General features: G+C 39.9%; 1 protein-coding gene across 1 annotated transcript; it reads right to left on the bottom strand.

The window, feature by feature from the left end:
- Positions 1–2,802: 2,802 nt before the first annotated feature.
- Positions 2,803–23,787, bottom strand: LOC117392638 (thrombospondin-1). The gene is made up of 23 exons (XM_033990753.2): positions 23,706–23,787; positions 23,424–23,500; positions 21,230–21,792; positions 19,251–19,326; positions 18,078–18,161; positions 17,891–18,000; positions 17,630–17,755; positions 15,618–15,714; positions 13,722–13,895; positions 12,928–13,104; positions 12,529–12,702; positions 12,307–12,434; positions 11,042–11,194; positions 10,088–10,306; positions 9,479–9,586; positions 9,220–9,379; positions 8,265–8,383; positions 7,436–7,670; positions 6,960–7,187; positions 5,969–6,240; positions 5,589–5,686; positions 5,365–5,504; positions 2,803–5,047 (listed from the first exon to the last, which is right to left on the bottom strand). The coding sequence occupies exons 2-23, from the start codon at positions 23,485–23,487 to the stop codon at positions 5,040–5,042; spliced, it is 3,513 nt and encodes a 1,170-aa protein (XP_033846644.1). The 5' UTR covers positions 23,488–23,500; positions 23,706–23,787; the 3' UTR covers positions 2,803–5,039.
- Positions 23,788–27,622: the final 3,835 nt, after the last annotated feature.

The raw sequence follows: 27,622 nt of genomic DNA, 5'->3' as shown, positions 1-27,622 counted from the left end.
TGGAAAGAATTAGGTGTGGTTTCAACAACATTCAAACTCAAAAATATTACATAGAAAAAATCCAGTCCTTGTTATTTTGGCCTATGTCATCAGGTATAATACTCCCTACAACAGAAGCATATCTAGACTTTAAGGACAAAACTGCAATACTGTCACCAAGGACACTGCCCACGCAGTGTCATTTCTACATCAACTAACAATAGTTTGTGCAGTTTTGTGGAGTGATCAATGTAGGGTTTGTAAAAAAAAAGTCACTTCTATAATATTTCAAAACAGTACAAACAGGCTATGTGAGCAAAGGATCATGGTATATGTAGTTCCTTCAGCTTTTTCACCATAAAACAGTGCATTTTGTTGGGATAGCTTCAATTTTGATATAGGAAAAAAACAACAGGGAAACTTTTGATATTGCAATACCACCTTGTATTGAGTACTATATCAAGAATTAAAAATAGAAAAGTCACCTGGACAAAGTTTTTGAAATGGAGACGTTTTGGCTGTCCTCCAGTATCCAACTGAGAAGCAAGAATTTCTCCCGCCCCGTGATACTTTAACTTACTGAGCAAATGTTTTTTTGTGACACTAAAGAGGCTCTTGAGCTGTGTTGATGCTGCTGGTGTTATGACTTGTTCAAACCCTCAGTTTTTCCACATAATACCCGATTAAACTGGAGCTGGCCTGTCAGACTCAGGAACAGAGCAGACTTCCTGGATTTAAAAGGTAAATGTCACAAGGCACATTTAATACATAAAATAAAGCGCTAATTGAAGTCCCAATGGTTTTCTTTCCAGCTTTGGCTGTGTCCCATTTTGCTTTGAGAGTCCTGCTGTTCTCGCTCGTGTCAGACCAATATTGACTATGTGCAGAGTTTGACCTTGGGTGTGGAGGTCATGGGGGTCAGACAGTTGAAGCTTCGGGGGCTTACGTGTCTGTTACATTCCTCATGTTCTCCCTCCACACATACTTACGCTGTTTAGGGCCTGGAGAAGTCTGGTCCGACAAGTTGAAAATAGTGGGTTTTAAATGGGGTCAGTATGGGACTGTTACTCTTGGGTCAGGGACTGGTTATGTTTTCAGGGTGAGTTAATTGTAATGTTGTGTTTTACTTTTGTAGAGCTGCACACGTTATCGCAAAAATATTGATATCACAATATTGTCTGACGCAGTTATTAAAATAAATATACAATATGGCAATAACACTAAGGCTGAAAGAAATTTTATTCTTGGTTTTGTCTTCTTGAGGAACGAACCACTATGCCACATGTCAGAATCAGAATCAGAAGACTTTTATTGCCATTATTAGTGAACACAACTCACAAATTATGAACTTGCTTCGGTGATAAAGTGCAACATAAAAACACTGAATAATAATAATATAAAAAAGTACAAATATAGCTATTATAATAAAAAATATATACAACATCAGAGCAACAGTGCAAACATGACATATTAAGGTGCCCGGTATTATAAAGTGTCCAGTTTCGTACAGATGGTACAGATATTATAAAGAGTTCATGAGACAAACGGCAGAGGGGAAGAAACTGTTCTTATGGCGAGAGGTTCTGGTCCCAATGGACCGTAGCCTCCTGCCAGAGGGAAGTGGCTCAAATAGTCCATGTCCAGGGTGAGAAGTGTCAGCTGCTATACGGCCTGCTCGCCCCCGAGTCCTGGAGACATACAGGTCCTGTAGAGATGGAAGGCTGCAGCCAATCACCTTCTCAAACATCTTTTGCATGTGCTCTGCTATCCAAATGAAGGTTTCTTTTTAAAATATTTTTACATCTGTATTTTAGCAAGTAAATTGTTTGTATAAATTGCATATCCGATTTTTATGCCCCCTTCAACCATCAATTCAAATAGTTTGCAGCTGAGTCTCCCCTCCCTTTGCTCTCTGTGCTAAGTCACTCCTCCTTTGCTGTCACAACACACTGAGCATGCATCCCACTAATGAAACTACTGCACATCTTCTCAGGTTTGTCAAGTTGCCCTGTGCAGTTTTGTTTAATGTTTTTTTGTATATTTATGGAGAATTGTTGTGTGGGAGCATGGGTAATGTAGGCTTGTGGGCTGAGCCCTGCACAGAAACTGACAGCTAACCATAAGGAGAGTTCAAATAAGGCCCAGGAGAGATTATTAAATTACAGAAACATGCATGGATGACATATAAAACCTCTTTAGGCATGTTTAGGAAGTGACCATGGACGTGCTTCTGGCTCCATCGACTCCAATTTGCTTTACATTGAAAAACTGTCACTCTTCTCTGTATAACTGCTGCTGTCTGCCTTGTCATTTTGTTCTTAAAAGTTTAGTATTAACCCGCTCTACATGACCCTGGTGTTTTTATTTCACTATTGCGTCCATAAATCAAAATATGAGCATTAACAACAGATGAATCAGGCACCTTTTTTTACTTGAGGTCACTCCTGTTAGCATTACCTAGTTAGCTGATTGACTGTGCCTGCTCCGTGCTAAACCAGCGGTGTGGGCAGGAAGGGGCGTTACCTTCATCAGCCTCGCTCTGGATTGGCTCTTTGGTTGCTATGATACTGGATATGATATGGAACTCCAAATTCACCCCTATATGTTAGCATCGACAAGCTTCATTTGACTGGAGCTGAACGCTATGGGTGAGGTCACATTTACTTAGTCCACTTCTTTATACAGTCTATGGTTATAACATTGGAGAAACCTAAAAAAAAATCAATTTTGCATAACACCCCCTCTTTAAAACATGAAAAAATGGGTACAGCTCCTTAAACGAAGACTTGACAAAATAAAATTGAACAAACTGAGTCAAATTTTAACAACTATTTATTGTCTTGTTGAAGTAGGTAACAAAATAATCACTATAGATAAAAACAACAGCATTTCGCTTTGTACAGCTCAAAGACGAGAAAACTAATGGTACAAAAACATGGCAACACGCACACACAAAATAAGAAAAAAATGAAAAAACAAACCGAATGTCAATGTGCAAACCGTTATACATACAGACACAAGCCTCATGCAACTCCAAATTCTGATAAATTATTTAAATAGCAAAATCTACACTCACTCTCAGTCACACACACAGCTAACACGAAAGACCAATAACTTACCGGCTAAAACAGCATAAAGCGTTTTGATATGGGGAGGAGGATACAAGCGCGTTTTTTCGTAGGTCTAAAAAACTATTTACAGCTTAGTAACACTACAATGTAAAAGTACTTAGTTGTTTTTGTTGGATCAAATTGTACAACGGCATTGAGGTAATATTTGTACATCATTTTTTTGTGTTTCTATCTGGATAAAAGGCACAACTTTTACACTTCAAACCGATCGCCGATTATTTAAAGCAAAGGACAGCAGTAGACATCAGGGCTGCAAACGTACTGAAGAAAATGACAATGAAGTATCGACAAAGTAAATATATTAAAACAGTTAAACAGTTCAAATAACTCCTATGAAAATGCACTGAGTACATAATAAGGTAGAAGTGGTGCAGGATGTTAAGTCTTCGCCCACTAACCAGAAAGTAAGTGGTTGAATGTTGCGTGAGCACTATGTTGTTGTGTCCTTTGGCAAGACGCTTCAACCACCTTCCATGCATAAATGTGTGGTTGTGGTGACGATTGAAGGAAGTATGTAATAAATTGTAAAGCTAACTGAAAAATAAAATGCTATATGACAAAAAAGGGACCAGATTTTGAAACTGGTCCTGTTTGGTGAATCTGCTTTGATAAAAAAGGTATATTGTCACCAAAATATATTTAATTACAGTATTTAAGGTTGTCATATCCTGCAGCCCTTGTACAAATCCCATTGCTGTGCCTGGTTACTTTGACTATTGGAGATAACATATTTGCGTAACTGCCTACATTGTAGACAAGAGTCAATAAATTACATGTATTTACACAAATTTTAAATCCTCTGGAGGTGAGGATGTCGACAAATGTTTGAAGGAGGAACACTGGCTTTGAGTCAGCTAACCCTACAGTTTAGATACTTGTGTTTGTTGAAAAGGATGTTACCTGAGAATGAACAGGCTAACCAAGAGACACACATATGTGAGGATGGTACTGTGCAAAAGTCTTAGGTTTGTTAAAAAAAAAAAAAAAAGAGCAAACAATGAAAATATTGAACAAAATTTACAAATAATAAACCCCCCCCACAAATTTAAATTAAATTAACAGAAACTGAAAAAATATTATTTTATTGTAAGTGGATGAAATGTAATAATAAATGTAAATAATAGTAATAATAGTAATAGTAATATATATTGTTAAATGCTATGGTCATCCAGTGAGTTTTTTGTTTTAGATTTTATTTATTTTTTGTCAATGAAAAGGCATTTGACTTATTATTAATATTTTAAAAAGTTTAAGTTTAACTTTAAGAACTGTACACAATAAAAATGTACAACTTATTTTTATCAATGAGTTAAGTTTGTAGCTTCTGTACATATATATATGGATGATGATGGTTTTCTGAATTTCAAATAATTTTCTAAAATTGCAAACTCCTTCTAAAACTTTTGCACAGTACTGTAAATAGAAAAAAATATTACTCAATAGTACATCTTCTGACTAAGTAATTGTTTTCAACCACTTACATGATCCAAACCACAACTTTCAATCTTGGCAAAATAAATGTTTTCGCATCTTCATCCTTAAAAGTTTTTGAAATCTATAATTTAAATGCAGGAATTATTTTCTCTTTGGGAAATCCAGTCTGAACAGCAAACAAGTCACGACATATTTGAAGTGGAGAAGTGCATAGTTGTTGAGGGACCATCCAACCCGGATCGGGGCATCCAAGTTGTAGATCTCTTTGCCAAAGGCTAAAGAGGGGCTAGCAGTTTGGTCCAAACCAGCTCCATGGCCACCCTGTCCTGTCCGAGTGTGCGTGCCGCAAGAAGCAAATCAAAATAAAATAAAATTGTGGCAGAGATGAAATAGTCCCTGGACTTTGCATCAGTTCAACAAAAGTTCCAAATTTGTAAAAAAAAAAAGAAAAAAAAAAAGAAGGTGCATTCCTCAGAGCTAACCTGCGCCCGCCGTTTATGCATCTGGTGAGGAGAAAACAAGGATGGAAAGAATTAGATGTGGTTTCAACAACATTCAAACTCAAAAATATTACATAGAAAAAACCCAGTCCTTGTTATTTTGGCCTATGTCATCAGGTATAATACTCCCTACAAAAGAAGCATATCATTTTGGTGGCATAGCTTCAATTTTGGTATAGAAAAAATAATAATAATAGGGAAACCTTTGATATTCCAATAACATGCTTCAAGCCTCATGCCTCCTATACTTAAAACAGCACTTTGAGAGAAACAGCAGCTTGACTAATGTTTGAGTGTCTGTACAGAGGAGGGAGCCTTACCTCTGCACTCATACTTGAGGTCTGAGAAGTAAACCATCTCTTGTGAAAACACAAAGAGTCCTAGTCGACCTCCAGCATACGTCTTGTCGTAGATACTGCCCGAATCGGCCATGATCTTCTTTCCTTCATACATTACAACTCTGGCCAAGGAAAAAAAGTTACATTTACAAATTTTATATGAATAATTGTTGGCAAATTAGTCAGTCGCTCCAAACATTGCCCACCTGATAAGGCCTGTTCTGGGCCTGTGGATCAGATGCCACCTGTAGGCAGTGAAGTCCTTCCAGCCAACGTTCTTTGGGTCGTGCCACAAAGTACGAACCTAATTTATGAAGAAAAAAAAAAAAAAAAATAAAAAAAAAAAATATTTAAAACAAGTACATTCTGCTGAATAAAATAAAATACAAATTATAACATTTATACTACAGTTTAATAATAGGTCCATTCCTGTTTCTCTAAACATTACAAAGCTGTGACAGTTTAAGTATAATAACGTTTCAGTTCTAATTTCATTAGGTACAACTTGAGGTACATTTGCCCCTCTCTACACTGTACCCGGGGTAACTATACCCTTTAGCCCCTTGTCCGACTCCCCTGCTCTCACCTGTCCTGGTGTGTTGCCGGTGTGCCACAGGGCGTTCCTCAGGTGCTCTCCAGGGCCCGTGGTGGAGTTGACCACTTTGATAGACAGTCCGGAGTAGCCCTGGGCCTTGGTGGGCTTGTTGGACCAGTACGTCTGGGTGATCTGCTTCCACATGACCACATAGAACCTGGAGCTGGACTGGTACCCGAACACAAAGCCAGCGTAATCATCGTCCCTCTCCGTGTTAATGAAGAACGTCCCACTGAAGTCCACAGCGTTGAACTCGTGATAACCTGGAGAGAGCAGGGATTGAGTAAATGGTCACATTATTATATATAAACACAGGTTTAAACAAATATTTCCACTAACAGACTTGTACTTTCATTTAGTCTGTTTGATTATGAGCATGTTCATGAAAGACAGCCACAGAAAGACATTAGCACTTGGAAGGAAAATAGGAAATAGGAAATAAAACAGGTCATCCTATTTGATATTTATAAAGAAACAACTTAATAATTTTACTCCCTGAACTGCTCATACCACACACCTCCACTAAGACTCGGTCAGGCCAACAGCACTGTCTGGTCATGCCCAGGACATGGCTCAAGACCATGGGCGACAGAGCCTTCTCAGTGGCTGCTCCCCGTCTGTGGAACGCCCTCCCAAACCATCTCAGGGCTCCACAGACGGTGGATGCTTTTAAAAGAGGACTAAAAACTTACCTTTTAACCCTGGCCTACATCTAAACACCGGCTATTGTTTTATTGCTTTTACATTGATTTTTAATTGTCTTCTGTTTTTCTGTCTTTTTGCATTGTAGCACTTTGAGATTTGATGTCAAATGTAAAGTGCGTTATAAATAAAATGTATTATTATTATTATTAATTTAAATAATAAATAAACCTAAAAACAGGATGTCCAGGACTTCTTTACTTCCATCTGAAGTCCACTTAACTAAATGCGGCTAACATTTAAGCCAAAACAAAAGTAAATGTAACAAAAGTAAACGTACCAACAGCGATGCCTGGATCACAGTTGACAGTCTGGACCAGCTCCTTGCCCTGATGCCGAACCACCCAGTTGGGGTCGATCTGAGAGGTGCCTTTGGGGTCTAGAGGAACCATCTGGAACTTTCTGAAGTCCGTCTCACTGATGTCAAAGTTCTCTGGACACACGTCGTAGATGTCCGGCACGTTGTCCTGGTCGAAGTCGTCTTTGCAGGCATCTCCACGGCCATCGCCTGGAAAGATAAACGGTTAACAATAACACCTGAGGTATTGGACATCCTTTTGCTTTGCAAGGGGAAAATTTATAACAAAATACATTTGCTGAATGTCTCTCCCCACTCTTCACCTATGTTTCACACTGCTTTTTGTCCTGTCCTGGCCCCACGATTTAAAAAATCTAACCCATGAGACGAAGGTCTAATACCACCATGAGCTTCGATGAGGTTTGAACCAGCAAAATAAAATGTGTATTTCTTCTTACCATCCGAGTCGAGCTGGTCAGGGTTGAAGGCCAGACGGCAGTTGTCCTTGTCGTCAGGGATACCGTCATTGTCGTCGTCATGGTCGCAGGCGTCTCCCTTGCCGTCCTTGTCGTGGTCAGCCTGGTTGGCATTGGGGATGTACGGGCAGTTGTCCAGGTTGTTCTGGTGGCCGTCTTCATCGATGTCCTGGTTACTGTCGCATTTGTCCCCAACACGGTCGTCATCAGAGTCCACCTGCAGGAGGAGATCCAGGGATGACATAGATAAAAATAAAATAAAACATGCTAACTCTAAATGCATTATTTGTTTGGCAAGTTATAGAGGAGGTCCAAGTAATAACTAAACTACTGATTTATTACTGTTTTACTTTTATCGTAACTACACTGTCCATTCAAATTGCAGATTGTTGTTTCAGTTGACTCAAGATGACATGCCACCTCCAGAAAGTGGCATATGTGATCCATGCTTATTCTAAGACCTACATTACTTCCTTATCTTCTGTCTTAAATTCAATCCTGTGTTTAAAGGCCACTAGTCTGCATTCCCTCACCCCAGCCCACCTCTCCCTCTTGTTCATCACATTCCTTTCCCCCAGTGTAGCATGGCACAGGTGGACTGAGCCAACCTTGTGCGCTCTGCTAATATACCCACCAGCTAACCTCAAAGGGCCCATTGAAAAGGCCCCTCGCCCCCCCACCACGCCTTATTGAGCCCATCTGCCCCGCGGCTCTTAGCATCGCGTGAGGAAGTGAACAGAGAGGTAAACGCAGAGCCATAGAGAGTGGTGAATGGGGGATTATGATTGGGAGCTAGCCTGGGTCCACACACCTGATCGGGATTATGCTCCAGAGGGCAGTTGTCGCACATGTCCCCCACTCCGTCCATGTCTGTGTCGCGCTGGTCCACGTTGTACACATAAGGACAGTTGTCTTTCTCGTTCAAGATTCCTGTGAATGAAAGGAAATTAATCTGGTTAAAGCTTTGCCACAATACTTAGATTTCAAAATGATATGCTGATGCCATGATGATGATTAAAAAATATACAGTCAATAGAATGAAATTTTCAACATAATAATAGTACTAATAATTGTAGTACTTTCTTTTATATTCCTATGTGGGCTTATATCTGTGTAATCCCTCAGTCATCCAGGTAGGTTCCATGGATGTGTCCTATGTGTCTTATGTGTCCAGGAAAGGTTCATTTCTGTCCTTGAAATGTTGACTTTTTTAATGTCAATACCTGCTCAAATGAGATTCTAATTTCAGTACTAGTTTTAGTATCGATTAGTATCTGATTTTCGATACTCATATAATTCTACCCGGTTATATTCAAGAAACAGAAACTTTATAGTAAAGAAATGATTTGGTCCATTTCTTTTTGAGGGATGATTTTGACAACAATTTCTGGTTTTCAGTAACTCAGAAATAGGACACAGGAGGCTGTAAGAGTTGAGGAAATTAATTTTCATTCAAAATAGGAATGACTCCTGGGTCTGTTCTAGGGCTGCAGACATTTAGTTGATGTATCGGTCAATGTTGTCTTAGTTAACCAAGTTTACTACTTGTATTAGGATATTGGGAATTTTTATGGACTAGAGCAGAAAGAAGAAAGCATTGAGTGTTATCTGAAGTTTTGGGAGTGAATGAGTGGTTTAATCTTTTTTCACTTGTGAAGATGCTATTCTCTCCATGTACTGTAGTTTTTGCCAAACCTTATTTATTCAGTTAAACACTGCCCAGAGCGTGTTTTTAGTTGACTTCTGAAGTGTATGTTTGTTCTCACCGTCTCCATCGATGTCCACAGCACAGGCATCTCCTTCTCCGTTGTTGTCCGTGTCGGTCTGGTCGGGGTTACTGTTGTAGGGGCAGTTATCACAGCGGTCTCCCACATCGTCTCTGTCATAGTCGTACTGACGAGGGTTATAGATGAACGGGCAGTTGTCCTGTTGTAGACATTTTATTGAGTTTAAGCCAGATGCCCTTTCAAAAAGATCACTTTTCATTATATTTCAGCGGTCTGCTGATGGTTTACTCTCACTCACCCGATCATCAGGAATACCATCATTGTCATCATCATCGTCACAGGCATCTCCGATTCCGTCTTTATCATAGTCTTCTTGTCCAGAGTTGGGGAGGTTAGGGCAGTTATCCTAAAACAAACATCATACCCCATAAATATTGTGCATATATACACTTCTGTAATAGTGAGCATGGTCTAGCTGCTTTGCTAAAACCCACAACAAATGCACATACACTGTACGCATAGTTACCCCAAATATTTTAAGTCTTTACTGCAATGCTAACATCCAGCCCTAGCAACAGTACACAGCACCAGCTGTTAAACAAGGGGTGGGCAATTATTTTTCCCGGCTGAGTCACGGACCAACAGGATCACTGTTGATGCGGACTCCTGTAAACTGTTACTCTGCTATCATAATATTATAAGGAACCTGGAGGGAATAAAACAAATAAACCAGGTCAAGAGCCGGATACGGCTCAGGGAGTTCAAAATTGCCTGGCCTGCCTGGTGTTAAACTTTACTAAAGTCATGAGGACATCTTGACAATAACTGCTTTAGCTTGTACATTTGCACTGTTACAACTGTCCTCATTTTTCATCATTCTGAACCCCATGGACAGACTCTGACATACCTTCTTGCAGTGGTAGGTGGCGTTCTCCACACACACCAAGTCCGCGTTGGGCCACCCGTCCAGATCAGTGTCCTCTCCACAGATGTGGCCATTGCCTGCGTACCCGGGCTTACACTCACAGCGGTACATGGGCTCTGCAAAGTGTCCCAGGTAGTTACAGCGTGCGTTCTTGTTACAGTCATGGCTCCCATCCAGACAGGGGTTCCGAGGAGTACAGACCTGAATGTGGAGTCGAGATACAAAAATGAATACTACTGATCAAGTATGGTGTTATAACCGCTCATATTATCACACCTAATAATGGTCAGAGGTGGGTAGAGTAGCCAAAAACTATACTCAAGTAGTAACGTTATTTCAAAGTAATATTGCTCAAGTACAAAACAAAACATAACGCTCAAACTACTGAAGAAGGAGAAAAAGATTGGTGTCCGAAAACTACTCTGAAAAGTTCAACCTTTGACATCATAATTCTTTCATGTTATTTTGAAATGACTGGAGCAATTGAAAGACACTTTTAAATGTGTCCAAAGAGCAGGTAAAAAACTTCTAAGATTCTTATAATGATCCCATACTATAATTACACATGATTACTTTTCAAATAGTTTAATCCTGATTAAATCATGCCAATTTGTGATGGCTAGACAATAGATTAAACATAGATCCATATTTGCAGCTATTACAGCGTGTTCCTGGAATATCCATCTAAATTGCATATAGGGATTAATGGCTTGAAACTCGAAGGAGATGCAAAGCTATTCCATTTCCTATTTCACAACACACATAAAGCCCAAAGCAAAACTAAACAAACTTAACAAATAACTATAGCGGTATTGCAACTCATCCGTATCCAGACGACCATTATTATCGCTCCAATTGCTGTTTACACTACTTTGACATACCTTATAGCCTTTGTAGTGATCTAGTGTTAGCTTAAGTACACAGGGCTGTAGTCACCTGTTTATTAGCGGCTGCATACTCCACGCCTTTGCCAAACGGCTGGGGTCCGGAATAGCGGGGAGGGCAGGGCAGACAGTTGTACCCGGGCTCGGTGTTCTCACAGCGGTGGACCCCGTTGAACTCGAAGCAGGCATCTGGTACCTCCTTACACTGTGTATGAGAGGGAAATAGGCAGGACGAGTAAGGAGAGGTTCTTAAAGGGCCCATATTACACTATTTTCTATGTTATAAAAGCATTCTTGTATCTCTGTTTGGTTTCATTCACACATGTTTAACAAACCCCACACACTGAGTTCCTCATTGTGATGTCATGTGATACAGGAAGTGCTCCACTGTTTTTAAACTCCACACATCTTCACTAGAATCATTTGGATGAGTTCAGCTTTGGAATTGTCAATGTCTACTGAACTGAAAGTAAAAGGTCGCTGTTAACATTAAAACTACCACTGTATGACATCATAAGGTGGAACACAGCTTCGGAGATGTAGACATAACTCAAACATGTGTGGATGAAACAAACTCCTGGTATGTTTTTGAGGAGGTAACACCATTCAAACATGACTTAAAGCTCACAAGATTCCATTCTGTGTAATATAGGACCATTAAAGAAGATATATTGTGCTTTTGTGTGCTATATAGTTCTAACCTGACATCCTTGGATCATATATTATATTTTGGACATTTTAACTTTCAATATTGATCTAAAATGAAACTAGGTGAGCTGTGGAGTTTTTAATTTGTACAAAACGACTGCACAACATTGCTGAATCCATAGGTGTAAAAATGAAAAACGACTAAAATAAAAACTATACATAACGTTTTGGGAATGGATTAAACAAATAGAAATATGTTTTTTTGCTGCAACAATGGGCTTGAGGAGAGGTTTACCTACATTGCATTCAATAAAAGAAAATATTAGATTAATTTAAATTAAGCTGTAAAGTAAACAGAACCAAAATGTTTATAATGAAGTAAAAAAAAAAAAAAAAACCTTCCTTAACTTCCTGTCACCCACATGTCATCAGCCAATCACAGCCAGCTACTTCTATCCCTCAACCAATCAACTTTCAATTCTAATAAAGGTGCTCTTGCTCTTCATTCTTCTTCCTGTTATTTAAGATAGTCCACATCACATCTCTCCTCTGTTCTATCTCCACCTCAGCAGCAGAAACATCAACCTCCCCCCGTCTTTTCCATTCCATTCATATTATTCACAGATTCACCAAAGTTTAAATATTTAAGTAATAGTAAGCTCATGTTACCTCATCAATATCTTTACATTTGATGCCATTCCCGGTGTAGCCGACGGGGCATTTTCCACACTTCCAGGTACCATCGGGAAAGCTGGTGCACTTAGCTCCAGCGAAGCATGGGTTGGACAGACAGCCATCTGAAATATACCGTAAATTAAGGTTCATTAATTACCCAATATACACTGTGAAAATAAACGTGATCTTGTCAGTAAAAATCGGACAAAGTCTTACCGATGGGGCAGGGTTTCTTGTTGCACATCTGAGTGTCCTTGGCCTCTCCCACACACTCTTTACCTCCATATTTGGGGGGTGGGTTGTTGCACAGACGTTTTCGGGTCTGGACTCCGCCCCCACAGGTGAGTGAGCAGGTATCCCACGGCGACCAGGGCCCCCAACCTCCATTGACTGAAAGAAAAACAAAGAAGACGTTAAAGTACATTTGACAGGTTAGACTAATAGTAATTTACTTTAAAACTACCACTCGATGACATCATAAAGTGGAATAGGGCAGTATGGCTTCTTAAAGATTGCTCAAACATGTATCACTCCAAATACAACTTCAAGAGGGTAAATGAGAAGGAAACAGCTATAACATATTCACCAGATACAACGTTTACGACTTGTACTTACTGGGACACGGGGACTTCTGGCACTTCTCAGTCTGACGGCCCTCTCCGACACACTCCTTGCCCCCTAGCTGTGGAGTGGGGGAATTGCAGAGGCGAATGCGAGTAATGACACCCGCACCACATGTGACCGAGCAGGAGGACCAGGGTGACCAGTGGCTCCAGCTGCCATCCTGCTTAACTGTAAGATACAAATACAAATACTACATTGTTATGGAAGACAAATCATTATAAAGTGTACATCAAAGGTATGAGATACATGATATGAGATAAAGATCCAATATTTGATAACTATGATTTGTATTGGGATATTATAATAATGATTTAAAGGTGCATTATGTAACTTTTCTAGTGCTACCAGCTTGTCTTCATGCAGATGATATTGCTTTAAACCCAACATTTCTCTTCCTCCAGGCCAAATAAGAGTCAGGTTTGTGGAGATGCAAGCCTCAGAGTAAAGACACAAGTTTTTTCAGTGCAATAAAAGTATCCAATATGAACCAATCACTTCCCAAACTATTCACATAAATGCACTCTCTCCCCCAAACTTCAAAAGTACATCAACTCTCCAGTATCTCAACTCCCCCAGAGCAGTAAAGCCTCAGCCTCTCCATCTCTTGTTCAAAAGTAGTGGCTAGATACAACATTTCACTTGTTTTTCTGGTTAAACTGGGAGTAAAGTTCTATTTAGACTTGTATTATATTTATGTACATTGTTTTAAAATATATCTACAGATTATGTATCTAATTACAAACATGCATAGAGTTGTATACATGTAGCCTGTAGTGTTAACCTACATCTCTTGTCGCACTCCTGGAGGTAGCAGTCTCGGGTCTGGACAGAGGTGCCCTCACAGTTGTTATTGATACGATCGCAGGACCGCCCCCTCTGCTGGATGCCCTGCCCACAGGACACCGAACAATGTGTCCATTCAGACCAGGGAGACCAGCCGTCCTCCGCATAGTCACTCGCTGGGTAAGATATACATAGAGAGAGAGAGAGAGAGGAAAGTTCATATTATTAACGCACGAGGGTAATAGTGTGGACTTAGCTGTGACACGGCACTTGCTGAAAAAATGCTACTGTTAAATAACACAGTGGTGGTTAATTTTTTCACAACCATCACATATACCAGCAAGAAACTGGGATTAAATACATTATACCAGGTACTATCAAACCAGCTCTAACATAGTATAAGTAAAACTGGTTTGCAGAGAACTAACCCAAGGTATAAAACCTAGGTATAAAATATAGCCTATAGTAGCATACTGCCAGGACTGAAGAGTAAATAAAAGACACTAACTCATTTCTGGATCATGAGCAGCAGAAGAAACGTTTGCTGCACCAGTTTGACCTGTGCTACAATCTGAGAACCATTGAGTCAGAAATTAGGTCTAAATTAGAACCAGATAAAGCTAAAATGATGCCAATTGAAAACATCTTAATGGAATATAATTTCTTTCTTTTTTCTTTCTATTTTTAATCAAAATGATACATTTTTACATGTATTATGTTTTTGCGTATAAATACTTCTCTATGTGAGTCACAGCACCTCTTCTCTCAGCTCAGGGCATGACTTGGAGTTTGTGTATAGACAAGATAATGACTGAACCAGATGGGTCTGGCCTGGTTCACACTTGGCTTAATTCTGTATTTCGTCCTGTTTTAGTTGTACAATAGTCTTACTGCTGACTAGTTACAATGACAGCTCTTAACACTGGAGAATGCTGCTGGTTTAGTTTTGCGGCCATAGACAGACACTGCACTATATTTAAGTCAGGAATAGTAGCGCCACTGTCCCTCTGAACCAATAAATGTTACAATGAATGAATGAAGTTTTCTTTAGGAGGAAACAGCTTGTGAAAACATGACCCTGAGTGTAGAAGGACTTTCAATGCTACTTCTCATTTATTTTGGTTTTAAGGGGAAAAAAAGGCATGAGAAATATGTCATTGTGTCATTATATCTTATAGTGCACATTAAACAGCAAGGCAATTTTCCATTTTACCAATTTTGGTCAATTAGGTTCAATTTTGTTTTAAGATGTTTGGCTAACAAAGGTGCAGTGTTTCCAATGTAGAGCCACTTTAAACTTGTCGTGCATTGACATAATATTTGCTTTGGGTGTAGTTTTATGTAGCAGAAAATGTGAATTATATGTTTTCCATCTTTTAAGAGTAAATCAAATCAAATGTGGTCTTACTGAAGTAATAGTAATTTAACTGAAGCCTATAATTCAGGCTGTGAGGCTGTAAAAGTGGAGAAAAAAGTGCTTACGATCCTGGTTCAGTCCTGTACCTGATGTCAAACCATGAGTCAGGAACATGTTTTACTGTAAATCTGTAGCCCCGCCCACTTTGTCCTTTCTGCCACTGTGATATGGGATAGGGTCAGATAGTTGTTTCCTAATAATTCTCTAATCTCTAAGTACTATTTGCTATTTTGTCAACCTTGAAAGTGCACCATGATAAAGAATCAAATGTGTGGGTGTCAGGCAGTTAGTTTCCCATGATTCTTAGTAACAATGTGCCAAATTGGACAAAAAAGGTGACACTTTCAGTAGCGTCTGTATTAGCTGCTATGTACAATGAATAGATTACAGTCTCCATTTTGTAGAGAGTACTTGTCTTGACAGGTACAGCCGCTTTAAGTATAAGTTTGTACTGTGCATTTTAACTGCAGAAATGACTTACGTGTGCCACAGCGGGGGCAGCACTCTCCATCAGGAACTGTTGCGTTTGCACATGGGATCAGAGGACAGGAGATCTTACGACACACAGTAGCCGAATTCTGCAAGAGATAAAGCAGGATTAGCATAAACAGGGCATTAGTGAAACTCAAAAGTCTACAGAACTACTGAAATTTTAAAACCCTTGTTTGTCATGGTTGAACCACCTAAGTAAACGTATGGAAGTACTTCTTTAAAGTCTTTCACGCAGGTTTTGAGAACTAGTCAAATGCAGTTGTAAGTGTAAATGTGGTTTAACAATCAAAAAAAAAAAAAAAAAAATCCTAGTCATTTTTACTTACATATACATCCTCATTTCAGTAGGTCTCATTTATAAAAAAAATTACTTCTATTTTTTCAATCTAGTGGAGTCCAGTGTAGTTGAGTAGAAAGTATAAATACCTACACTCAAATATTGTAAGTAAAAAACAGATATCTAAGAATTTTACCTATGTGCAGTACCTGTACTTTCCACCACTGGATTATCCGATGAGTGCACTGGTGAATAGAATAGATGTAAACAGCCAATGTCTGTCCCTGAATCAATTAAAACTCCTAATCTCCCTTCTACTTTTCCTCCATCTAGGTCTACTCATCTCCATCTTTTTTCCACGTACGTGCAACCATCTCGTCACACCTCTTCTCCTCACATGCCGTGAGTCACACAGAGCCAGAAACGCGGCCGGTGGAGCCCTCTTCCAAACAACCACCTGCTTTGAGTCCACTTAGCCAGGAATGAGGCCGGCATAAAGGGCTTTAGTGTGGGACTGCGCCGGGCTCATGTTGCCTGCTCAACCTGTGTGGTTCTCTGCGCGGATAACAAGTGCCTCTAAGTATGCAAAACCTGCCGGATCTAATCGCCAACGGAAAATAGGGAAACAGGAGTAGTTTGTGTGTCCTGAATGAAGGGTACATCTGGATAGAAAGCCGGGAGGGGATGAGGGAGATTCTTAGCCAACTATCTGCGTTTAAGGAATCCGCCCTTCCACTTTGTACAGAGGAGGAGACTAATGACCCCATCTGGCTTGTGTCTGTGCGCTACATACTCATTACAGCACATACTACAGCGCCAAAAAACAGAAAAGGTGTGTAGAAGTGTGTCTGTCTCTAAAGATACACTGTCTGGTAACTGTCCACTAGGCTCTGTAGGTGCGATTGTGCTTGTTCTGGTAATGGTATTGGTGTTTTGCTTTTGAGTGCTGTTGGTAGTTGTTCTGTTGATGTTTATGGTGGTGATGATGGTGGTGGTTGTTGTGAGTTTGGTTATGGTTGTAGTTATGGCGGTGGTTGTCTTGGTGGGGGGTAATGGTGGTTGTTGTGACAATGGTTGTGGTTATGTCGACAGTTGTTGTGGCTTTGACTGTTGGTTGTAGTCATGGTGGTGGTTGTAGTTATGGTGGTGGCTGTGGTGGTTGTTGTGGTGATGGTTTGTGACAGTGGTTGTGTTTATATTGACGGTTGTTGTGGAGGATGTTGTAGCTTTGGTGGTTGTAGCTATGATGGTGGTTATGGGGGTGGTTGTTGCGGTGGTGGTGATGGTTTGTGGCAGTGGCTATGTTGGTGATTGTTGTGAGGTTTGTTGTAGTTATGGTGGTGGCAGTGGTGATGGTTTGTGGCAGTGGTTGTGGTTATGTTAGCGGCTGTTGTGGAGGTTGTTGTTGTGGTTTTTGACTGGTGGGTGTACTTATGGTGGTGGGTGGTAATGGTGGTGCCGGTTGTTGTTGTGATGGTTTGTGGCAGTGGTTGTGGTTATGTTGGTGGTTGTGATTATGATGGTGATTCTTGTTGATGGTGGCTGTAGTTATGATGGTGGTTGTGATGGTGGGGTAATGGTTGTAGTTATAGTTATGGTTGTCGGTGGTTGTTGTGGAGTTGGGTGTTGTGGTTATGGTTGCATTTATGGAGGTGACTGTAGTTTTTGGCGTGGATACGGTTGTAGTTATAGCGGGCGGGGGTTGTGGCGTTTAGGCAGCTGACCTGACATGTACACTCGGTACAGTTGTCCACGGTCCACTCGTCCTTGTTCTTGTGCACGATGCCGTTGTGGATGCAGACGCCGCTGTGAATCCCAAAGCGGGTGTTGATCAGATTGTTCTCATCAGTCTGAAAGAAGAACGGAAGATCACACAAATGTAAACAAATAAATTATCGTGACGCACCCAGTATGTCCTCGTATCACTTCCACACAGCTAATGGAAATATAGAGTTTCAAGGATGTCCACTACACTCCCTACTTACCAGTCTGCGCAGTTCGTTGGAGAGCTCCTTCACCACCACCCCCAGCCCCTTCAGCTCCTTGAACATACTGATGAGGTCCTCACAGGAGAAGCCACACACCATCTGCAGATCTACAGAAACAGGCACACTTCTGCAGAAAACGGTACATAAGTATTACGCAGATTATATCATTATCGGCCATATTTACCTTTCGTCTTGTGCCCGGTGAACTCGGTCCTGATGGCAGAGGATCCATTCATGTTTTCCAAAAGCAAAGTGCCACTTGTTAGAGCTAAAAACATAAAACATATAAACATAAATCATGACTTTTTTTTCCAAATCGAACTGAGGCTAACCATTCAATAAAATACAGAATAATAAAGTGACAATTTTGTTAAAGGTGCACTATGTAACTTTCTGGTCCTCTATCTTGTCTCCATGGAGATGTTCTTGCTTTGCCTAGAATATTCCACATTATGACATTAAACTTACCTTACCATAAAAAATACCTTGACATACATGTTTTTGCTACTTCACAACTTCACCTCCATGGAGACATATAAACCTAATGCCTTACTATGGAACATTCCATCCAAAGCATTAACAGCTCTACGGAGACTAGCAGTTGGTGTACCCTCCACCAAAAAGTTACAACGTGCGCCTTTAATATCTGTATATATCCCCACTGGCTCATGATTTCTCCTCATCGATCTTTATACCAGATGCCCTACCTGCACCCACCTTTTCCTTATATTTCAGCTTGTTTTTATAGTAACATTGATGTGGAACCCACTTAACTTCTGACTAAATTTAACTTTACTATACTTTATTACTAGTATATGTCCCTATAGGCTTTTGATTTCTTATCTATGTTTACACCAGATGCCCTTCCTACTCCATTTATAAAGGCTTGGGACTGACACATAGTATAACTGATATAGAACCCAATTAACTTAAAGCTTGTGGCCAAATCTTTAATAGTCCATATACTATACTTTAATATAAGTATCCCTACTGACATTTGACTTCTTCTTATATGTTTATACCACAAGCCCTACCTGTCCTCACCGTTCTCCCTTTATATAAACTTGGGACTGTTACATAGTTTAACTGGCTTGTAACTTTATTTCTAGTGACATAATCATTAATTGTCAATCCTAGGTTACCAAATATCTAATAAAAACATGAAGAATTTGGCTAGCAGAGCACATTCCATATAAAACCACAGCCCTAGGAGACAGTATCATGTGCATTCTTTTGTCATAAGTATTAACCAGAGTCTGAGGGAGTGTAATGGGAAAAATCATTTGTGTGTTTTTGATAAGCACTTGGATTAGACTTGTTGATATAAAAAAGATGTAGTGAGATCCAGATTACTCACTGTTCTGGCAGCCTTTGTTGCGGAGAATGGCATCCAGGGTTGTGCCAAAGACGAAGCGCACATTTTGGAGGACCCCCTTTAAAAAAAGATATCAGATAATGTGTTTTATTGGAAGTGATAGCAATAAAACGTGTTATTTGTCAATTTATGTAACTTAGAGTTCATCAACAGAGGTATCTATGTCAGTGCTTCTCAAACTTTTTACACCAAGTACTACCTAACATAGTATTTTCCTTTCTGAATATCATCAGATCTACACCTGTACACTATATCCATCTTAGATTAGGCCTAAACCAGGTCTAGAATAAGACTCAAACAGGTTGAAAATGAGACTAAACCATATAAAAAAAGTAGTTTCTAAACAATTATTAACCCGAAGAACGACAGAAATATTTATAGATTCATCTCAAAATTAACCTCATACTACTACAATTTCAGAAACACCGATCTATCTTATCTATCCCCATGAAGACTGTCAGGAGCAAACCAACTTACAGGCCAGATCTGTGGAGAAGCGACCCCACTCATAGTAAGAATGCCATATCGTGGAACATCTAGTAACATCTCCACAAAGACAAGAAGTTTACAGAAAAGTTACATAGGCACCCGATGTAACTTTTCTGGTGGAGCATCTGCCATCTGCTTGTTTCAATGGAGAAGTTACTTTGCATAGAATGTTCCACAGCATGGCATTAAACTTATCTTTCGTTATTATAAATTTTTTACAGATGTTTATATTGCAAAAAGAAAACACACTGGAAAACATGTCTCCAAGGCTGGACTGTGGAACATTCCAGACATATCAATAACATAACAACAGACAAGCAGCAGAGTCTATGCCAGAAATGGGACGCACGGTGAACTTTTAGGCCAACTGATAATACACCAATCAAGCAATAATCACGCTCTCAAATAAATAAAAAAAATGTCTCTCTTATGTGTAAATTGTTACTGAATTTTGGTTGGACTTTTCAGTGTTGGTGATGTTGTAGAACTCAGCACCACTTTATGTATTTTTGTGCTTTTCTGTTCAACTTTTCTTCACAAACTGACACTTACAGCAACTGATGTAAAACTATAATTACTATTTACCACAGGTACTATCCCACCAAACTCTTAATTAGAAAAACATGAAAAATAATCATCAATCAATCAATAATATCTTATTTATATTAAACATCTGTCTGTGCTTCTCCTTGTAGTACTGTACAGTAGAAGCAGTATTTTTATATACCTAAGCTCCAAATCAATACCAAAATGTACATATTTCGATGCTGGCAAATGACAAAGTACTCTCCGCTCTGGGCTGGCTCCTGACCTGGCTCCGATTGGACACAGCACAAGTGGACTTTGTTTGTGTGGGAGACAGGAGACAGTAAAGCATGTCTTAATGGAATGTGGCATCTATAAAGAAGAGAGAGGTCCCTTCTTCAAAAGGCTGACAGAACTCGGAAAAACAAAAATCTCATTACAGACTCTCCTTGGTCCGGTCGTGCATAGAAATGAAGTCACAGCGGAGGTTTTGAATTTATTTATGACACCAATCTCCATACTTTGAGCTTTGAGCATCAAACACATGCCTGAAGTGCTTTTTTGTGAATCATTCGTGTGTGTTTCAGTGATCTTGCGGCCTCTCCTGGACGCTACCTACCTGTATGGATGGTTCAAACAACTACGGTTAGGAAGCTCTCTGTGGCGCCCCCTATGCGTCCCACCTCACAGCCCCTCCCTGCTCCGCCCTCCGCTTGCAGAACAGTGAGCGGAAGAGAGACCGAGCATCAAAAACGAAACTGAAACTAATTAAATGTTTTTTTATATGTGGTTTTCGACAAAGAGAACATTTTCAAACTAACAATACTAGAAGAGCTGGAGGAAGTGTCTGTGGTGAGGGAAGTCTGGAACTTCCTGGATAGACAAACGGTGTCATGGTGAGCTAAATATGTCATGTGTTAACAGTGAACATCTCCACTTGCACTCACCATAAACCTGTCCTTCACCGCCCCCTTCCCGATCCTCATCTGGGCGTGCTTGGGCGTATCTTGCGACAGGATGCTCTGAATGGGCGCGTCCAATTCTGCCGTGTTCACGTCCACGCATCCTACATACAGCTGCGCCCTGTCTTCCTGCACAAACAGCGTGATGTTCTTCCAGTGCCCCGTCGCCAAATCCACATCCTCTATGGAGACCACCTGCTGCTTATTCTCCGTGGACAGAACTATGTCGAGGGTATTGGCCTTCCCGTTGGAGATGATCTCAAAAACAGGACCGGAGCCGTCTTTTTTCTCCACCGTCAGCAGGCTTCCTCTGGTGCGTTTGAATTGCTTGAAGTTGAGCAGGAGTAGGAAGCCCCGGTCCGCGTGGATGGTGTCTATAAGGTCCCTAAAAGCGGGTTCGGGTACAGGAGGGATGAGCTCAGGGTTAATGATTTTGTAAGCAGGGCTGTACGGGTCGTCTCCCTTCACCAAAGTCACTCCGTGGTTCTTCTTGGGCACTTGCACCAGCTCGAAAAGGTCGTACACGCTGTCGTTGTCATCTCGGGTTTCTGGGGGTGAAATTGTGAAAAATTAAAGGTGCAATATGGAACTTTTCTGGTGGATGGTCTGCCACTGTTCATTTCTATGGCGCTGGTATTGCTTTGCCTGGAATGTTCCACAATATACCATTAAACCTCTTTTTATATCTTTGTATGTATTGTTATTAGTATGTCTTGGTCCTACAATCTTGTATTCAGCAATGCTTAAATATGTCTGGATTAATAAAAAAACTAAAACTATCCATCTCCATGGAGACAAGCAAGGAAAGTTACAAGGCCAAGTTACAGGTCAGATCTTTGGAGAGGTCAGTAAGAATGCATGTTTTTCAAGGTATTTTGTAGCAATAAAATACCTGTTATTGACTAAATTCAACATTACATTAATTACCGGTACACTAAATTCAACTACATTAGTTTAATACTATTACATGAAATATTCCAGGCAAAACAATAACATCTCAATGGTTTTAAGCAGGTTGTAGACCCTCCACAAGAAAAGGTGCATAGTGCACCTTTAAAGAGGAAGATCGATGCACCATTTTGGTCTTTTAGTTACTTCAGAAGAGTTTAAGCCTGGTTTAGTCTTAGAGCATGAGGCTCAGTTTAGACCTGGTTAAGTCCTGGTTCAATCCAAGTTAAGTCCAAATTGGGTCCAAGTTGAGTCCTGGGTTGAGTCCAGGTTTGAGTCCGGCATTGAGTTGAGTCCAAGGTTGAGTCCTGGATTGAGTTGAGTCCTGGACTGAGTCCTGGGTTGAGTCCTGGTTTAGTCCTAAGTGTACACATTTAGTCCAGCATATACATGCAGCATATACATGTGTAAATTTGGTGACATTTGTGTTGTATTTCTTCAGATTGGTAAACAGATGGACAGATTTACTAAAGGAATCACATTTAGACTAAATGCAATAAAAGAATTGATCCAAACTGAATTCAAATTAAAAGTGAAAAGTGAACTGTAAATGTGAGTGAGAAACTGTGAAAGTGATTATTTTATTAGGTAAGTTAGGTTAAATAAGGCTACTTAAAGGTGCACTGTGTAACTTTTCTTATGGGAGTTTCTCCACGGGAATGTTAATGCTTTGAGTGGAATATTCCAGTATGACATTACACCTAAATATGTCCATGGAAACGCCACCAGACCAAGTTACAGTTATTGTGCAGAGGTAAGAAGAAAGTAAGAAAAAATGTTTTTGAGCAATAAAAAGGTCTGTAAATGAATTCATGTAAGATAGATAGATAGAAATAATGCCATACTGTGGAGAATTCTAGGCAAAGCATTAACATCTCCAAGGAGACAAGCAAGTAGCAAACCCCCTGCAAGAAAAGTTACTCAGTGTACCTTTGACACGAGGCAAAAAAGTATGGTGTGATCTGATAACACTTTAATCAAATAAAAGTAAACCCAAGTCTTTAATAATCCCAGGCAAACAAAAGTCACATCAGTGGTGCCTCTTGCCCTCAGTGTCCACCTTGTTGCTCCACCATTGCAAAAATGCGCCTCTTACTCCGTCTGCATCTCCTACTCAATGTTTTAAATTTACTCTGGGCAGGTTGGAGCAAATACAATACAGGAGGTCTCTTTTAAAACTATTTTCCCACACAAAAAGATAAATAAATAACTGAAATAATTACAGACTCACCTGCGACTCTGGCACAGTCACAGGTCCACAGCATCAAGAGCAAAAACACCACCACCAACTTCATTTTGATCTGCTGTCTGCAAGTGGCACATTCATACACCAAAATGAGCCAAAAATAATTGAATAAACATTAAAATAACCAAAACTGCTTGTATATCACATAGTCTAAGTAAAGATTTCATATCAGAAATAAGTTTAATCTTTAATTTATAGTACTAAGTAGAAAATTATCGGAACTGTGCGTAAATTGCGTAAAAGCAGAGTGACATAACGCACACTCACCTGCCGCGCGAAACAGCAGATCAGAAGTAAATAAAAGAATTAAAATCCCCCAAAACGTGACAAAAATCCAATAATAATCCTTTACATCGACACGTGAAGTGATTAGTTCCCAAAGTGACACGGTCTTGGCGCAAAGTCGTGCGTCCTGCAACGTTGCCGCTAAAAACCTGCTCTTTTAAAGTCGTCGGGGGGACAAAGTGCTATTTAAATAGTTTGATGCCATTCCTAAGAAGTTGTTTCGCCCAATCAGCGCGGAGAAGGGAGAGGGACGGGCAGGAGAGGAGAGGGAGAGGGAGAGGGAGAGAGAGGAGAGGTGGACGAGTGTTTGGAACGACAGGCGCAAGCTTCGTTCGTCTCCTCCGGTCCCGTGCGTGATGACTTGTTAATGGGGTAGTGTGTTTTTCCTGTGTCTGTCCATCATCCATCAGCCCCCCCCCTCCACCCCCAACCGCTCTCAAGATGTGCTGCGCCGTTACGCACTATTTGATGGGATATTAATCCGCTTTGTGCGCAGATGTTCAGTGAATGTGTTGAAGACAAGAATAATCCAATTGAAATAGAGACAACACATTAACTGACCAATTAATCCACGTACTGTAATGTCATTTGGCTGCTGTCATTAAAGTTGCACTGCGTCACCTGCTTGTTTCCATGGAGATGATTGCTTTACCTGGAAGATTTCATGGCACAGCATAAAATGTCTATATTTTGCACGTATTTAATAATAATAAGTGTTTTCACTGTTAAGAAATACCTTGAAAAACATGCATTCTGACTGTGAGTGGAAAGCTGTAACATCTCTAGGGAGGGATAAGCAGAAAGTTCCATAGTGCACCTTTAATTAAAATATGTGTTCAACCTGAATGCACATAAAGCCTATTGTTATAACTAATAAAATCTAATAATTAGTCATGTAGGCTACAGTTTTGGGTACATTGTAAGGAGAGGCATTACTGGAGTTTCTATGGTGGATGCTGATGCAGAGCTGTCGCTTGCACTACCCTCCTCGGCCGCTAGGGGCCAACGTGAGCCACAACAGCAGCAGAGCCCAAACTGTGGCAAGTGCACACAAGGGGAATACATGAGTTTATGAATGGCAGGGCAAGTTATAAGTTATATATATATATATATATATATATATATATATATATATATATATATATATATATATATATATATATATATATATATATATATATATATATATATATATATATATATATATATATATATATATATATATATATATATATATATATATATATATATATATATATATATATATATATATATATATATATATATATATATATATATATATAAATATATATATCCGGCTTGCATCTCCACAAACCTCACTCTTGAAGCCTGGAGGAAAGTCTCTTCCTGCTTGTTGCCATGGAAATGTCTATGGCTATAATCCTCTACAATATGGTATAAAACGTGTCTATCTCCATGGAGAATGTTTTGAAGTATGGCTTTAACTTTCTATCTCCCTGCCACCTCTAGAAAGTCATTGTACCTTTAAATCGCCATATTCATTAAAAACATCTTAATCAAACAAACAAAGTAAGCACAGAGCCGTGGGCGTTTATGAGGAAATAGAGATTACAGAAATATGCATGAATCACTCTAAATACAGCTTTGAGTGGGTAAACATGGGTAAAAGCTCTTAGAAGTTGATTTTGCATAATATGTCTTCTTCAAATCTACATCTGGACTAAAGAATGCCTCACGCCTTTGATAGGATTAACAATCACTTGACTAAAGTGTTGCATAAAACAGCCTGGAATCATCTTAATCCTCATAATAGTCCCAACTTTCTTCTCCCACTGCAGCTTGAGCTCTGTAAAACATCTGAGCTAGAGTCAGTGAAGTGTTTGGGCTTTGCTTCTGATTGAGCGGTGAAAACCAACAGAAAAGCAGAGTTAAAGGGTTAAAAAAGTTGGAAAAAAGAACGCCATGTGTGACAGTAAATGCTTTTATTATCCGCAAATACAAAGGTTCAAATAAAACACCCATCAAAGAGAAGTGAATGTGGTATTTTATTTTATCAGCTAGTAGTAGCTGATGGTTTAGTGCTAATGAAACCAGTGAAATACAGGTGCATGATGTACTTTTTCTTAGTATGTACTTTTGTAAGACCTTGGGCGACAGTAGCTAAGTTGGTAAAGTGTTAGTTAGTTCTTTGATCCGAAGGTTGACGGTTCAAATCCCGTCCCTGGCATGAATATTATTGATCCAGCATTCACACTTTAGATTTACACACACATCGCCGGTGTACTTCCAATTCGCAAAGATGAATACTACAAGAATTTTCTATTTTTCCCAGTGGTCTGGCGCAGTTTTCACGTCATTACATGCGTTTTATTGCGTGCGCCCGTGTAAAACCGTGCTGCCTCGGTCAAACACGCGTCGCAGTTGTCGTAGTCGGTGTAACAGGCAATCTGCAAGTAACCCGCTCAAAGTACAGACAAGACCCAACCTATTGTTAGCGTAAACCCAGCGTAAGGCACCGCCAACCCAGATTCAGTCGTGCTTGTAATTATGTAATTCTACAACTACTTAGACTAAGAGGCCAGAGTACATTGGTGAAAAATACAAACCCCAAAAGGATGTGCAATATGGATTTAACTCTTAAGAAGTAAAAACATTAACCACTCTGCCACTGTTATGACCGTCCTGTTTACAAGGGCAGGTTCACCGAGTCCACACTTCACAACAATAATCACTGGAAGTCATATTTTAAACCAGTTTCCTGTACATTTGTTCTTTGCAGTCTTTCTTCTTCACCAAAATACAATGAACGCGCCCGTACATAACCTGCACCTGCGTTACTACGGGCAACTATCCCTGTGGTAATGCCTGTACAAACATGCAACACAATACTCAAATTTTACCATTCCTATTGCACCAACTGACCTCCACAGCTGACAGATTTGGTTGTTGAGTTGTGCCACTTTTCCACCGTTCCGTCAGCGGATCTTTTTGGTAAAACTGGTAACAAAACGACCTCATACAATTGCGCTCTTAAGCAGTGGTTTTAGTAATAAGCAGTCTGGCTCTTTTCATAGAACTGATTCTTTTGGATCGGCTCTCAGTGAAGACAGGGGTTGTTATGGTTCTCAAAGGGCTCTCTTAATAGTCACATTTTTCATATAGCGCTTTTCCACCTTCAGGGTCAAACCACTTTACGCCAAGCAAGCAAATCCAGTGTCATAATTGTTGCTAAAATACCCAAACTATAACTTAACAATCACCACCTGCCCATATTACACTGTTATAATGTTATTTCCTCGTGACAAACAGACCTGGAGTTGTGTTTTGTTCTGTTGAGTTCTTCTCTCAATCCGAAAACACTCTGTTACACCTTGTGATGTCATCATGTGGTAATACAGGAAGTGCCCCACTGCGTTGTTAAACTCCACACACCTTCACTAGAATCATTTGGATTATTTCAGCTCTGGATTTACCGATTTCTACTGAACAAAAGGTAAAATGTAGCTGTTAACTTGAAAACTACCACTTCATGACATCACAAGGTGGAGCAGAGCAGGGTTTGGATGTAGATAGACTAATAATAAAGGGTTATTCAAACACAAAACACACAACTCCAGGTCTGTTTTTGATGAAGTAACAGGATTATAACATGACTTAAAGCTCATGAGAGTCAATTTTGTGTAATATAATATAACACGTTTTAACTCTAGCTCTGATTTTGGGTCCAAAGCCTGGAATCTACAGCATAAATGTCTTTCTTTTGTAGATTTTAGGGCTAATAATGCAAATATCCAAAGTTGAGTGTTTAATAGTTGAGATGCCGTGTTGGACTATAGTTTATTTGAGGTAACATTTCTTTGTGCCGTGCAGCCGTCAGACAGCAGCACCCGTACACCAGAGGGGCCCCTGGATAGTTA

Source organism: Periophthalmus magnuspinnatus, chromosome 24 (assembly GCF_009829125.3).
Source record: "Periophthalmus magnuspinnatus isolate fPerMag1 chromosome 24, fPerMag1.2.pri, whole genome shotgun sequence".
NCBI classification, from domain to species: Eukaryota; Metazoa; Chordata; class Actinopteri; order Gobiiformes; family Gobiidae; genus Periophthalmus; species Periophthalmus magnuspinnatus.
Note: the sequence above shows the minus strand (reverse complement) of the source record. Positions and strands in the feature narration are given on the sequence as shown.

Bases quoted from the DNA above. Each gene is read 5' to 3' on its own strand.
- LOC117392638 (XM_033990753.2), bottom strand. From the start codon at position 23,487: ATGAAGTTGGTGGTGGTGTTTTTGCTCTTGATGCTGTGGACCTGTGAC. The intron at 10,307-11,041 runs GTGACTACAGCC...CTCCACATTCAG, and splicing joins ATGCAGCCGCTAATAAACAG to GTCTGTACTCCTCGGAACCC. The intron at 9,587-10,087 runs GTATGTCAGAGT...TGTTTGTTTTAG, and splicing joins CCACCTACCACTGCAAGAAG to GATAACTGCCCTAACCTCCC.